The 13,996-nt window shown below is 39.1% G+C and overlaps 1 protein-coding gene and 6 pseudogenes across 1 annotated transcript; all 7 read left to right on the top strand.

Moving 5' to 3' along the window:
* The first annotated feature begins 4,917 nt into the window (after nt 1-4,917).
* LOC123469109 lies at nt 4,918-5,036 on the top strand (annotated as a pseudogene).
* A 1,343-nt stretch (nt 5,037-6,379) lies between these two features.
* On the top strand, nt 6,380-7,777 carry LOC123469070. Its single transcript, XM_045168087.1, has 2 exons — nt 6,380-6,505; nt 6,983-7,777. Exons 1-2 carry the CDS (start codon nt 6,380-6,382, stop codon nt 7,775-7,777), a joined length of 921 nt encoding a protein of 306 aa, XP_045024022.1.
* Nucleotides 7,778-9,483: 1,706 nt separating this feature from the next.
* Nucleotides 9,484-10,220, top strand: LOC123469069 (annotated as a pseudogene).
* Nucleotides 10,173-11,615, top strand: LOC123469068 (annotated as a pseudogene).
* A 1,203-nt stretch (nt 11,616-12,818) lies between these two features.
* Nucleotides 12,819-12,937, top strand: LOC123469106 (annotated as a pseudogene).
* A 360-nt stretch (nt 12,938-13,297) lies between these two features.
* On the top strand, nt 13,298-13,416 carry LOC123469104 (annotated as a pseudogene).
* A 360-nt stretch (nt 13,417-13,776) lies between these two features.
* Nucleotides 13,777-13,895, top strand: LOC123469107 (annotated as a pseudogene).
* Nucleotides 13,896-13,996: the final 101 nt, after the last annotated feature.

Genomic DNA, 13,996 nt, shown 5'->3' with positions numbered 1-13,996 from the left:
TGCGAGAGAGAGCATCCGCCATAACATTACTTGTACCTTTTAAATGGCGTACCTCAAAATCGTACTCCTGTATTGAAAGAATCCATCTTGCAAATTTACCACTTAACTCTTTCTTTGTATACATCCATTTTACCGCTGAGCTATCCGTTTCTACCAAAAACCGACGTCCATAAATGTATGAACGAAATTTCTTAAGCGTCCAAACGAGCGCAAGACATTCTAGCTCGTTCGCATGATAACGCGATTCCGCGTCTGATAGCGTACTACTTACAAATGCCACTGGCCGTGGCCCAGCCCCATCATCTTGTAGTAAAACGGCACCTAATCCCAAGTTGCTTGCATCAGTTTGAATGACTACATCCAGTTTCTCATTGAAATGGGCCAGGACGGGTGCGGATGTCAAATACTGCACTAATTTCTGTTTGGCCGACTGCTGCTTCTCCGACCAAATCCAAGGCGCATTTTTCTTGAGTAAACCGTAAAGTGGGCTGGCAACAGCCGCAAAATCTGGGATGAAGCGTCTGAAATAAGAAGCTAGGCCTAAGAAACCCCGTAATGATTTAACATCATGCGTTTTAAAATTAACAAGAGCTTGAACTTTATCCGGATGCGGGTGGATGCCGTTTCCATCAATCACGTGACCTAAATGCTCTACTCGAGACGTTGCAAACACACATTTTTCTACGTTTAGAGTCAAACCTGCTTTTTCTAGTGCCATGAGAACAAGCTCCAGTCGTTCTTGATGTTCTTGGAAATTCCTGCCAAAAACCAGCACATCATCCAAATAGACCAGACACATGTGCCATTTCAAACGCGACAGCACTTTATCCATCAATCTCTGGAAGGTCGATGGCGCGTTATTCAGGCCAAAAGGAAGGCGTCGAAATTCGTAAAGTCCATCTGGTGTAATAAATGCGGTCTTGCACTGATCTTTTTCTGCCACTGGAACCTGCCAATAGCCGCTAGCTAAATCGAGACTTGAAAAAATTTAGCACCCGATAGGCGATCAAAAACGTCATCAATTAATGGCAACGGGTACACATCTCTCTTAGTGACTAAATTTAATCTTCTATAATCTATACAAAATCGATGACTACCATCTTTTTCCTTACCAACACAACCGGAGCTGACCAAGGGCTTGACGAAGGCCGGATCATTCCTGCTCTCATCATCTTGGCCACTTCGTCAACGATTATTTCTCTTTCATACCTTGACACTCGGTACGGTGCTGATCGGACTGGCTGCGCGTCGCCCGTGTCAATCAAGTGTTCGGCCTGGTCCGTTTTACCAATCTGACCCTCTTTATTAGGGAAGCATCTCCAGCGTCGCTTGATAACTGCCAACAAACTGATTTTCTCTTCCTCCGACAATTCATCGCCGAGTCTCAGCTTCTGGACCCATGATGGACAAGGCTTTGGCACTGATTCTTCTGCTGTCGCTGTACAGATGATGGGTGAATTTGCTCTCTTTGTCTCAATCGTCACTTCCGCTTCTAGGTCGATGTTAATCATCGTGATCAGGTCACGCCTCTTGAATTGTAGTGGTCCAGACTGTAAGTTGACAATCGGGACTTTGAGTTTGCCTTTCTTGATTTGCACTACTGCTGATGGCACCATCCACTCTTTTCCTGGGTGAGAGCAGCGATTTATCTTTACTGCTCCATTTCCGGTGAATTTTCTTTGTATTTTCGCCGCGACAAACATCATAGAATCACCTGGAATAGACACTGAATCAATTAATTTAACGGCGAGTCCCGAACGGCAACGTTTTGGTGTAGACTCTTCGTCGTACATCTCAATCAGTTCGTCTGAAACATTTAAACTCTCCTCAGGGATTTCTTCAACTTCGTCTGCGAATCTCACTTTCAATCTCTTTTTCTTCTTTTTCAATTCTTCACACTTTTTACAATCAATAATGTTTTTACTTTCTTCATCCTTATTAATATCCGTACCCTTCCCTTCTAAAACAAGTCGCCCTCCCCTTACAACAAGGTTCGTTTTACTACTCACTATCCAGTCTACCCCCAAAATTAAACAAAAAGGTGATGTTTTAATTACTGCTACTTCTGACAACTTCGTCTTTTTACCCTCCCAACCAATAATTAAAGAACAAAATGAGTCTACTGGCACGATCTTATTATCAACACCTCGTAACTTATACTTTCCCTCACCTGATCTCAACGCCATCTTTCCCAACTTACTGGCCGCACTGAATTTAATGGCGCTACCGGAGGCTCCTGAGTCTACGAGTGCTACTACTTCGCCAATTTTATCTACAATTACTTTAATCAAGGGAAGGAGAGGGCGGCAAGGTAGAGAAGCATAGCTGGTCAACAATGGGCTTGCCTCTAACGACCAGCGCTTGTGTTTTCCGGCCGTGTCGGACAGTAACGAGCTTTATGGCCCGTATTGTGACAGATCCAACATTCCATCGGAGGTCTTGCTGCTCCAGGTGGACCTCCTCGGCCTCTTCCTACATTCCTGCTGACCGTCAAGCTCTCCAATTTAGACGCCAACTCTGTTACCAACTTGTCGCTGAAGCTTTTGAACGCTGCTGTCAAATCAGGCTGGAGTGGTGGCTGAGTATTCGCTTGACGATTTGGTGCCACTTCTGGTCTCGCTGACACACCCAGTTGCTCCAGCTGCTGGATTCGCGTAATGAAAGCTGGAATATCAATTGGCGCGGCTGCTGTCATGGCGGCTACATGCTCCCATCTGGCCAGGCCGTTAATCAAAAAAGGAATGGCGTCTCGTTCCGTGAGAGGTGTTGGTGAAAGACGACACAGTCGAAATTTATCTAGCGCATACTCCATCCCCGATTCATTTGGCTGTTGAATTCTGTCTTGCATTAGTCGATTCCAATCTGCAAAAGACAATCGTCTAGAAAAATTAGTAACCAATGCCGCCGACCACGTTGCCCAATCGCCATGCATGTGACCGGTCTGAACATGCCATAAAAGAGCCGTTTTTAATAAACGTCTTATTCCAACTTGCAGTCTATGAGCATCCGTCCAACCTTCTGAAATTGCTACTCTATCGATATGATCAATAAATCCCTGGACGTCCTCATCGACACGTCCTTCAAACTTTGGAATGCTATCAACTAATGAACTAGAGGGTCTATTTACTAATGGTCCTGCAGTTATCAGATTCCGTAACGCGGTGTTCTCGGCCCGTTGAGTCTGTAGTGCCTGCAGCAAGTCATCGTGCTTCTGCTGCTGTTGTGCTCTATCGTTCGCAGCCGCTTGGGTGAATGCCGTGAGTGCCTGTATGAGGTCATCGTTGGTTGCCATCGTCACTGGACTCAATCTAGCCAAAATGCGCGAAGGTCTTGTCGGTGATGATGCTTGAATAGGGATATTCCCTGCTGTTGCTTGAGCTGTAGAGGCACTTGCTCTTGTAATCGTCTGAAACGGAACTGTCTGTTGCTTTGGACGTTTAGACATACGATAGCTTCCTAAATGAAAAAAAATTTCCACAAAAAACAACTCGAAACAAATTAGCTTCACACGCGGCCCTCCTAATTTACTGACCACGTGTCTCCCGTTTTCGTCTGCCCCTACTAACGCGAAATTAAAGTCACTCACACACAATAGTAATGAGAGGAGTGGACGCGCGAAAGCGAGAATGATTGAACCAATGAGAGGGGGTGAGGGTGGCGGAGAGAGAGAAAGAGAAAAAAAATAAAAAAGTAAGACAAGAAAGAGGCTGGAGAGAGAAGAATGTTTGGTGGGTGTAGAGGATAAGAACAATGAACGCGCGGCAAAAAATATTTCGCAAGAAGGAAACCAATATGAAATAGAAAAAAGAATGGCGTCTCTGAAGATACACAATCAAAACGAGAAAACTGATAGCTTAAGCCATAAAGAAAGGGAAGAAAAAAAAAATAAATTCGGAACGGAATTTACGTGGCAAGTCTAACAAAAAAAAAGAATAGCGAGACTTTTCTATGGCCACGTCCCGGCGCTGTCACCAATTGTTGTGGAGGCCGAGCGGTTGAATACGACCACAACGAATAAACGATCTTAAAATCAAGTAGGATTCAGTAACTTACAGTTTGTATTGGGATAAACCAGGGAATAACACATAGATGAAAGGGGGATTCTTCGCGAGAGGTAGCCAGTGGATGAACAGGGCTCTCTCTTAATTGCTGTAACCAGGATCACACCCCTCGACTCGACTGTCCTCCCTGGCTTGGGAAACAGACGAACTCGGTGGTGTCCCTCTGACGGTCGATCTGCTACTCCTTGCGGCCAATCCGCAACAGCAATGACTTTACCAACGAATGCGAAAATAATTTAGTTATTAATTTAATTGTTGACAAAACGCGATGGTTACCAGTCCAACTTCAGTAATTATTTAAATCATTAAACCTAGTGTAGGTATTATTGTAGGAAAATCATTATTTGAGTGTATTCGATCTAGTCGTGCAATACGCTGTCAACGGCCATACCACGTAGAAAAAACCCGGTCTCTACAACTCCTGGCCGTTAAGCTGCGTCGGGTCCCGTTTGTAGTTAGGAGGTTGACCACTTGGGAATACGGGATGCTGTTGGCATCAAACCTTTTATCATCATCATGCGGTGGGCAATTGTATCAAAGTGTTAGTTACTGCCATCTGGTGGTGTGTTTTGATGTTTCAGTTAGCGCTAACTAGTGGTGAGTATGGATATTTCATCTCGCAATACCTTATGGAGGTGTTATTTGAAACATGAATAACACAACTAGGGTTTGTTTTCTTATCAGCAATGACTTTACCAACGAATGCGAAAATAATTTAGTTATTAATTTAATTGTTGACAAAACGCGATGGTTACCAGTCCAACTTCAGTAATTATTTAAATCATTAAACCTAGTGTAGGTATTATTGTAGGAAAATTTTTATTTGAGTGTATTCGATCTAGTCGTGCATTACGCTGTCAACGGCCAAACCACGTAGAAAAAACCCGGTCTCTTCAGCTCCCGGCCGTTAAGCTGCGTCGGGTCCAATTAGTAATAAGGAGGGTAACCACTTGGGAATACGGGATGCTGTTGGCATAAAACCTTTTATCATCATCAAGCGGTGGGCGATTGTATCAAAGTGTTAGTTACTGCCATCTGGTGGTGTGTTTTGATGTTTCAGTTAGCGCTAACTAGTGGTGAGTATGGATATTTCATCTCGCAATACCTTATGGAGGTGTTATTTGAAACATGAATAACACAACTAGGGTTTGTTTTCTTATCAACAATGACTTTACCAACGAATGCGAAAATAATTTAGTTATTAATTTAATTGTTGACAAAACACGATGGTTACCAGTCCAACTTCAGTAATTATTTAAATCATTAATCCTAGTGTAGGTATTATTGTAGGAAAATCATTATTTGAGTGTATTCGATCTAGTCGTGCAATACGCTGTCAACCCGTACGAAACTTTTAGCTTATATTTTTAACTGTTTGCTAATAACAGCTCACGCGGTGCTAGGCTAAAAAATCAAACCACTTATAATGCTGCAATTACCTCGAAATTTTTCATCTTAACATAATTCCACTTTTTTTAGTGGATATCAGCTTTTATTTTCCATGCTAGGGCTTTTTCTTATCTGGCTTGAAAAAATTTACCTTAAAATCAGCTTGAATTTTTCCCCCTTAATATTATTTCCTAACTGTGAGCTAATTCCAGTATGGAAGTTTTAATCTATGTTTTCGCTCCACTTTTTTTAGTAGATATCAGCTTTTATTTTCCAAGCTAGGGCGTTTTCTGATCTGGCTTGAAATAATTAACCTTAAAATCAGCTCGAATTTTTCCCCCTTAATATATTTCCTAACTGTTTCAGCTAATTCTAGTATGGAATTTTTAATCTAGGGTTTCGCTTAATTTGATCGAAATAAATCGTAATATAAAAAAGGTTAAAATAACGCGGAATGTTATATAACATAAATATTTTCGGAAAGAAATAATTAATTTTTATCGTCTTAGTCTATTAAGCTTACATGGAAAACAAAAAAATATGCGCCAGTGTGTTGTATATTTTTAGATTTTGAATAAAAATTATCAGACGACTTTTCAATTTGTTGTGAGTGATTCGAAGTGACCAGATATATATAATAATGGCAAATGAGAATCCAAAGTTATCTCGATACCTCAAGAGGAAATTGAATTTGAGGGAGGCCCAGGAAGAAATTGAAGAAATGGTAAAAAAAAAAGCTCCATGCCACCATAAAGTTAATAACCATGCTTGTGACAATGAAATCAGCAGCAATCCTCAGCAGTCTGAACAATCTAACTCAGAACAAGTAACATGTGTATTTACAAGTCAATTCCACGAAGATGAGGATCCCAAAGTAAGAAAAATATATATGTGCACTTGATATTTACATTTATTCATGGTGTATTCATATGTTACAGAATATTGCTGAGCTGAAATCAATAACTTCAAGCCAAAACTCTGTTGCAGAAGGCTGTGAATCCTGTGATACAGATGAAGAATACAACTTAAATGAAAACGATTCAAATACTTTTGAGGTTAGTATATTAGACCTACAATAGTTATTATCTCTTAAGCCTCGCTTACACTAGAGGGTTTTTTAAGCTTTTAAGCTTTTAATTTTAAGAAGTTAAGGTATTATTATAAGATATTATATATGTAATGCTATTTATTATAAGATATTATTTAAGTATATTATATTATTAAAAGATTAAGGAACTAAAAGCTTAAGAAAAACCTCTAGTGTAAGCGAGGCTTTATAGTCTGAAATTTCCTAATATTAGAATTTTTTAATTCAGGATAAAGACTGTGAATCATCAGCATACCTTAGTATGCTATGTCTAGCTTACAAACTTAAATACCATCTATCTAATGAAGCATTCAAAGACCATTTGAAAATAATTCAAATCGCCACTAAATCAACCACAGCAGAAATTGAAAGTGCCGCCAAGTGTGTAGCAAAATATGACCATTTATTAATGGACGTCAAAAAAGATTTTGTGTGCGCGAAAAAGAATTGTGATGCCGTACTTGAAATTGGAAAAAATGGTCTTCCTAAACAAAAACAGAGATGCCGCCATCCATTTGACAAGTCAAGATCGTGTTACATTCTTGTTCTCCCAATTGAACAGCAGCTAAAATTTTTTTTGGAGAGTGGCAGAATGAAATTAAGAAAAGAAACTACTAGATATGACGGAACAACTCTGGGGGATGTCCAAAGTGGAAACTGCTACAGAGAAAAAGTTTGTGGTGATGGCTCCGAAAAACAGGTGATCTTCACATTGCAACTAAATGTTGATGGAGCGCAGTGTTTTAAAAAAAGTAAACTTGGATTTTGGCCATTCATGGGTGTCATAAATGAAATTCCTTACGGGGCAAGACGAGCAAACATGTTTTTAATGGCTCTTTGGTTCGGGAACAAGAAGCCCCCTAGAGGGCCGTTTCTTGACACATCAATAGCCGAACTAAAGCACCTTGGATCCTCCGGGATAAAATTTGGAGAGCTGACCGTGTTTTTGAGACCTTTGGTGTTAACAACGGATTCAATGGCTCGGACTGTTTTCCTAGACGGTACCATATGTCGCGGTGAATTCGGGTGCGATTTCTGTTTGCACGCTGGTACAAGAACATTTGCATTAAAAATTCTTCGTTGTAAATTTAACAGCATTTTTATTTTCATATATACACGTGAAACAACGAAGATAGGAAGAGGATCTGCAAGAGTTTATCCAGAACCTATAACAAATCCTACATTTCCATTAAGGACAATAGAGCAGCACGAAAAAGACTTGATGGTAATTACGATATAAATTATATATACTGTGGCTAATAATTAAAATATTGAAATTTTTTATTCAGATTGTACTAGAAAAGGGTAAGCCTGTTCATGGAATCAAAGGTCATTCTCCTTTCTTGGCTCTCACGTCTTTCGACTATGTAACCGCACAAGTACCAGACTACTTACATTCGGTTTGTCAAGGAGCAATTAAATGTTTGTTGGAATTTTGGACAGAATCCAAATATCACGAAGTATGGTACTTAGATTATTATATGTATAGTAAATAATACAACTAACAATATAAGTATTAATTATTAGGAACTATGGCACTTCGATAAAGACCAACGTGCCATTCTTGATGCTCGCTTAAGCCAAATGAGGCCTCCTTATGAAGTCACACGCACATCAGCTTTATTATCAAACCTTGGCGATTGGAAAGCTTCTGAGTATAGAGCATTTGCTCTTTATTATTTTTCGGCTCTAGATGATCTTTTACCAAAACAGTTCTATGATCACTTCTTATGCCTTGTTTATGGCCTTCAAGTGCTGCTTCAAGAAGAAGTAGCAGTTGAGCGTGTTAAGGAGGTTGGATTTCTTTTTCAATACTTTGTCCGCGAAGCAGAAGTACTCTATGGTAGAAAACATATTCGCTATAATTTCCACTTACTTACTCATTTGGTTCAAAGTGCACTTAATTGGGGCCTTCCATGGAGTAATTCTACATTCATTCCCGAGTGGTTTAACGGGGAATTGATTTCATTAAAGAATGGGACCCAAAGTGTTGCAGAGCAAATGATCCAATCCTTTCTCTTGAAAAAAGCGGTACGATCAGATGCAATCTCTCTCATTACAAATTTTAACTTGCCAATCACAGTAAGTGCATTGTTGAGGAAGTTGCTGAATATTTCACAAAAGGAAGCCTTCTATTTCCCTATTAATCAAGATTGTGGTACCAGTTATGGAACTATTCAACTTCTTGGATCTGCGCTGAAAAAAAAACTAGCCCTTTTTATGAAATCGCGATTTTGAATTATCTTGCTTCGTCAGATACAGACGGTTCTCTGAAAAAATCAACAGAATGTTTTGCATACCACTACTCTTACAAAAGGGTGAAAATTTCACAAAAAGGTATATTTACAACGACTAGTTATACTCGATCCCCAAAACGGACTTATTTCTGTGGTTACATGAAAGACGATTCTTTTTTTATGATAGAAAGCATAATATCATTTCAATCACTTCCTCTAGAAGGAAATATTCTACTTGTTGGGCGGGTCATGGGAACAATTTCTTATGTGAAATATTCGCCTCCCATCGATAATATTTCATTTTCAAATTTCCCCGGTCAAAGTAGAAAATTGATTGGGCTTTCCACAGAATTAACTGCTTGCCGTCCAAATGACATAATGAAAAAGTGCGTTATAGGATTTAATAATGAACTTACGGAATCCTTTGTTGTTACTCCTCTTGTCAATTCCCTTGAAAGTGATTGATACAGATTAATGAAAATCATCAATATGCTAATATTTCAAATTGACAAAAACTCAAAACAAAGAAAAAATAATCGATGAAATTTGGCAGCTATGCCTTAATTTTGTAATCGATTGAAATTTGGCAGCTATGCCTTAATTTTCGTGCTCGAAGTGTTAGTCTAAGTAAAGATATGTCTAGCTGTCTGTTTCGTTCACTGACTTCTCTCTTACAGTAGACTTAAAGTAATATCAGTACATATTTGTAATGGCTGACCCAGTGGTCTACATACTTGTAACTTTCACTCAAAATGAGGAATTGGGCATTGGCACATTGGAGGCCATAGCAGTGCCAAAAGATTTTCGTGACCAGAGTTTCCATCATCAGCTCGAGCAATTAAGAGGTTTTGTTGGGACAAAAAAATTATTGGAATCAAGTAAGCATATAGCTTTTTATTATTTATTCTTGGTTGGAACCTACCAGTTGAGTGGACTACCAAATCTAGATCCCCAGTTCAACATGACATGAGATCATGTAAAGTTATCACGTACTCAGGTAGTACAATTTAATATTACATCATGTGTTCTTTTTCCTAAAGTTTTTGTTGTGCAGAGGACAGAGATGTGGTGGTGGCAGTACGAGATGCCATGATGCCTCCCATCGGTGTCCAAAAGGCAGTAGCCAAAAAATCAGCTCCCAAATCATCTCCAAATCAGAAACATGGCACTGGCCAGAAATCTACCTCTCCACCACCTAACTTGCCAGTTGAAAAGTCATCAACAGGTAGCACCAATGTTTCTCATTATTTACAATATCGTACTCTAACCTGCTACACAGTTACTAGGAAGACCATGGACATCTTCGTCAAAGACATGGAGGGGTTAGGTTGCCAGTTGATCACTGGGGAGATGAAGACAAGCCCGATGAATCTGCTGACAGCAGCCTGCATCATGAAGATGATCAGAAAGGAAATTCTACTTCAGAATCAGAGGACGAAGATGTGATTCCTCCTACTCCACCTCCGCCTCCAGCGAAGAGAAGACGTGCTAATCAGTGTGTCAAATCAATGGGCAACACCACATCTAAGGTATTTTTGTTTTTATGGTAAAACATCTAATAGTATCTTACAGTAAACATTGATTTTTATTTTATAGAGAAATTCAAGTCACAGCAAGGAAAATGACTCTTTTGTAACACCAAAAAGAAACAAAAAGTCCTCGGCAAAGAATTCTGACTCTCAGATTCTTACATCTTTAGACGTCAACATATTTGACACCCCCCCAAGTTCCACAACAAAAGGAAACCCAAAGCGTGTGCTGGTAAAAACAACATGATTGTAAGAATTATGTGTTTATTTTATTTGTATTTTCCGTTAAGGACGAACAAGCGACGGAGCCAGTTGATGCTGAGTTGCATAGCCTTAATGAATACAAGGATACAATTGATGAGCTTAAAAATGAAATCTCGTTCCTCAACGAGCAAATTCGAGATTCTACCTTTGAGCTAGAAATTGAGAGAGATGATTACAATCACAAAATTTTCGAAAAAGATGCTACTATTCTTCGCTTACAAGAAGAAATAAACTCCCTGAAACAATTGAATCCCCAGGCCTTGGCCAAAAGTAAGTTTTCTCTTTGAAACTGTAAACACTTTTATTGTTATCTTGACTATTTCCATCTTATTAGGTCTTAATGAAGGGTTGGCTCTACTACACACCACTTTGGAAACCTTGACAATTAGTCAAGTTAAAGTTCAACAATCACGTGTTCAGTTAGAAAGAAGTGAAAGCGGTAGAACTAACCTAGTGAAGCTTCACAAAGATTATAAGACAACGATTCATCAAAATGCGTTAGCAACCGCAATGTCGTATGGGAAGGCTGGTTCAAAAAAAAAGTGAGTTTTATTTTGGGATTGTTTGTGTTATAAAGGATAATTCTAATAGTTGTTACATGTGTACACAGGGACATGAGCAAAATGATAAATATCATCATGGAAGCGCTGTGGGATAGGGAATTCATGTCAAAACACAGCCTAACCGGAAAGAAGGCACCCACCGATAAGACAAATAATCCTGCAAAACCTGCCCTTCCCAAGGAAGATGTCCAAGCAATTACGAGTAAATCGACAATAAGAACGAACAGTTTACAAAATTTTAACATTTTGATTTTCATTTCAGGTTTCATTGTGGAATTTTGGGGAACAAAACACAAGTTGGCAATCGATCCATCCATGGTCCATCCTTGCATCACATCCAAACTACTAAGTGAACATACGGCTCACAAGTCAAGAGAGAAGTTGTTCGTGGAGGATGCCGGTAATGAAGTACCATCAGAATAAATCGGCGAACATTTCTACAAGAACCGTTCAAGACGACGTTTATGTGTAGCCCCACTTTTGAGTTCAACAGATTTTCTATTCTTTTCTTCATTCATTTTTTCTTTTTTTTCTATTTTCTACTTTTTTTATTTTCCATTTTCAACTTCTTTTTTCATTATTATTAGAAAGTGTGTTGCGTCATGCAATCACAAACAAAACGTACACAACACGCCCCTGCGAGGATCCTTCAATGAAAAGGGATTAGATTATCTTTCAGTTCTCTGCTGGTAAGATCTTATGTTGCGCCCAACAGAATAATCTCCTCCATCGCGCATAAGTGTGGTCATCTCGACACAACGGCATTTACTCTTTTCTTTTCCGAGATGACCCTCCTACTCCTCTCTCTATCCTCTTTTTTTCCCTGCCGTTTCTGTCAAGCTATTTATTGTGTTGCTGTTAAATGGAATTAACGCGAAAGACGCAGGAAGTGGCCAGAACTTTAATTGAACTTGGAAATTGCTCGTAATCTTATTATGTTTATTTTAAATGTAAAAATGTGTGTGTGCTGTATTTTAATCGATGTATTTCTTGTAACATGGAAAAGAATTATTAAACCAATGGTTTAATTTAAATACACAGATTTGGTGTGAAAATATATTTTTTTCAGTTCCTATAAAGCTAATAAGTTTCAAGCTACCTTTAATCTAAGATTTCAAGCTTATAAGTTTCAAGCTACCTTCAATCTAAGATTTTAAGCTAATGTGTTAATAGCTATTTTAGCAATGAAAAAAAAGCTAAAACTATCCTAAAATTCCCAATGTGGAATTTAAAAATTTTGATCTGAAAATTCCTAGCTAAATACCCCTAACTTCGTAGCTTTTTCTAGAACAGAACTAGCTAAAAGTTTCGTACGGGAACGGCCATACCACGTAGAAAAAACCCGGTCTCTACAACTCCTGGCCGTTAAGCTGCGTCGGGTCCCGTTTGTAGTTAGGAGGGTGACCACTTGGGAATACGGGATGCTGAGGTGAGTATGGATATTTCATCTCGCAATACCTTATGGAGGTGTTATTTGAAACATGAATAACACAACTAGGGTTGGTTTTCTTATCAGCAATGACTTTACCAACGAATGCGAAAATAATTTAGTTATTAATTTAATTGTTGACAAAACGCGATGGTTACCAGTCCAACTTCAGTAATTATTTAAATCATTAAACCTAGTGTAGGTATTATTGTAGGAAAATCATTATTTGAGTGTATTCGATCTAAACGTGCATTACGCTGTCAACGGCCATACCACGTAGAAAAAACCCGGTCTCTTCAGCTCCCGGCCGTTAAGCTGCGTCGGGTCCAATTAGTAATAAGGAGGGTAACCACTTGGGAATACGGGATGCTGTTGGCATCAAACCTTTTATCATCATCAAGAGGTGGGCGATTGTATCAAAGTGTTAGTTACTGCCATCTGGTGATGTGTTTTGATGTTTCAGTTAGCGCTAACTAGTGGTGAGTATGGATATTTCATCTCGCAATACCTTATGGAGGTGTTATTTAAAACATGAATAACACAACTAGGGTTTGTTTTCTTATCAGCAATGACTTTACCAACGAATGCGAAAATAATTTAGTTATTAATTTAATTGTTGACAAAACGCGATGGTTACCAGTCCAACTTCAGTAATTATTTAAATCATTAAACCTAGTGTAGGTATTATTGTAGGAAAATCATTATTTGAGTGTATTCGATCTAAACGTGCATTACGCTGTCAACGGCCATACCACGTAGAAAAAACCCGGTCTCTTCAGCTCCCGGCCGTTAAGCTGCGTCGGGTCCAATTAGTAATAAGGAGGGTAACCACTTGGGAATACGGGATGCTGTTGGCATCAAACCTTTTATCATCATCAAGAGGTGGGCGATTGTATCAAAGTGTTAGTTACTGCCATCTGGTGGTGTGTTTTGATGTTTCAGTTAGCGCTAACTAGTGGTGAGTATGGATATTTCATCTCGCAATACCTTATGGAGGTGTTATTTGAAACATGAATAACACAACTAGGGTTTGTTTTCTTATCAGCAATGACTTTACCAACGAATGCGAAAATAATTTAGTTATTAATTTAATTGTTGACAAAACGCGATGGTTACCAGTCCAACTTCAGTAATTATTTAAATCATTAAACCTAGTGTAGGTATTATTGTAGGAAAATCATTATTTGAGTGTATTCGATCTAAACGTGCATTAAGCTGTCAACGGCCATACCACGTAGAAAAAACCCGGTCTCTTCAGCTCCCGGCCGTTAAGCTGCGTCGGGTCCAATTAGTAATAAGGAGGGTAACCACTTGGGAATTCGGGATGCTGTTGGCATCAAACCTTTTATCATCATCAAGAGGTGGGCGATTGTATCAAAGTGTTAGTTACTGCCATCTGGTGGTGTGTTTTGATGTTTCAGTTAGAACGTACGTAGC

This window comes from Daphnia magna, unplaced genomic scaffold (genome assembly GCF_020631705.1).
Source record: "Daphnia magna isolate NIES unplaced genomic scaffold, ASM2063170v1.1 Dm_contigs503, whole genome shotgun sequence".
Taxonomy (NCBI): Eukaryota; Metazoa; Arthropoda; class Branchiopoda; order Diplostraca; family Daphniidae; genus Daphnia; species Daphnia magna.
Note: the sequence above shows the minus strand (reverse complement) of the source record. Positions and strands in the feature narration are given on the sequence as shown.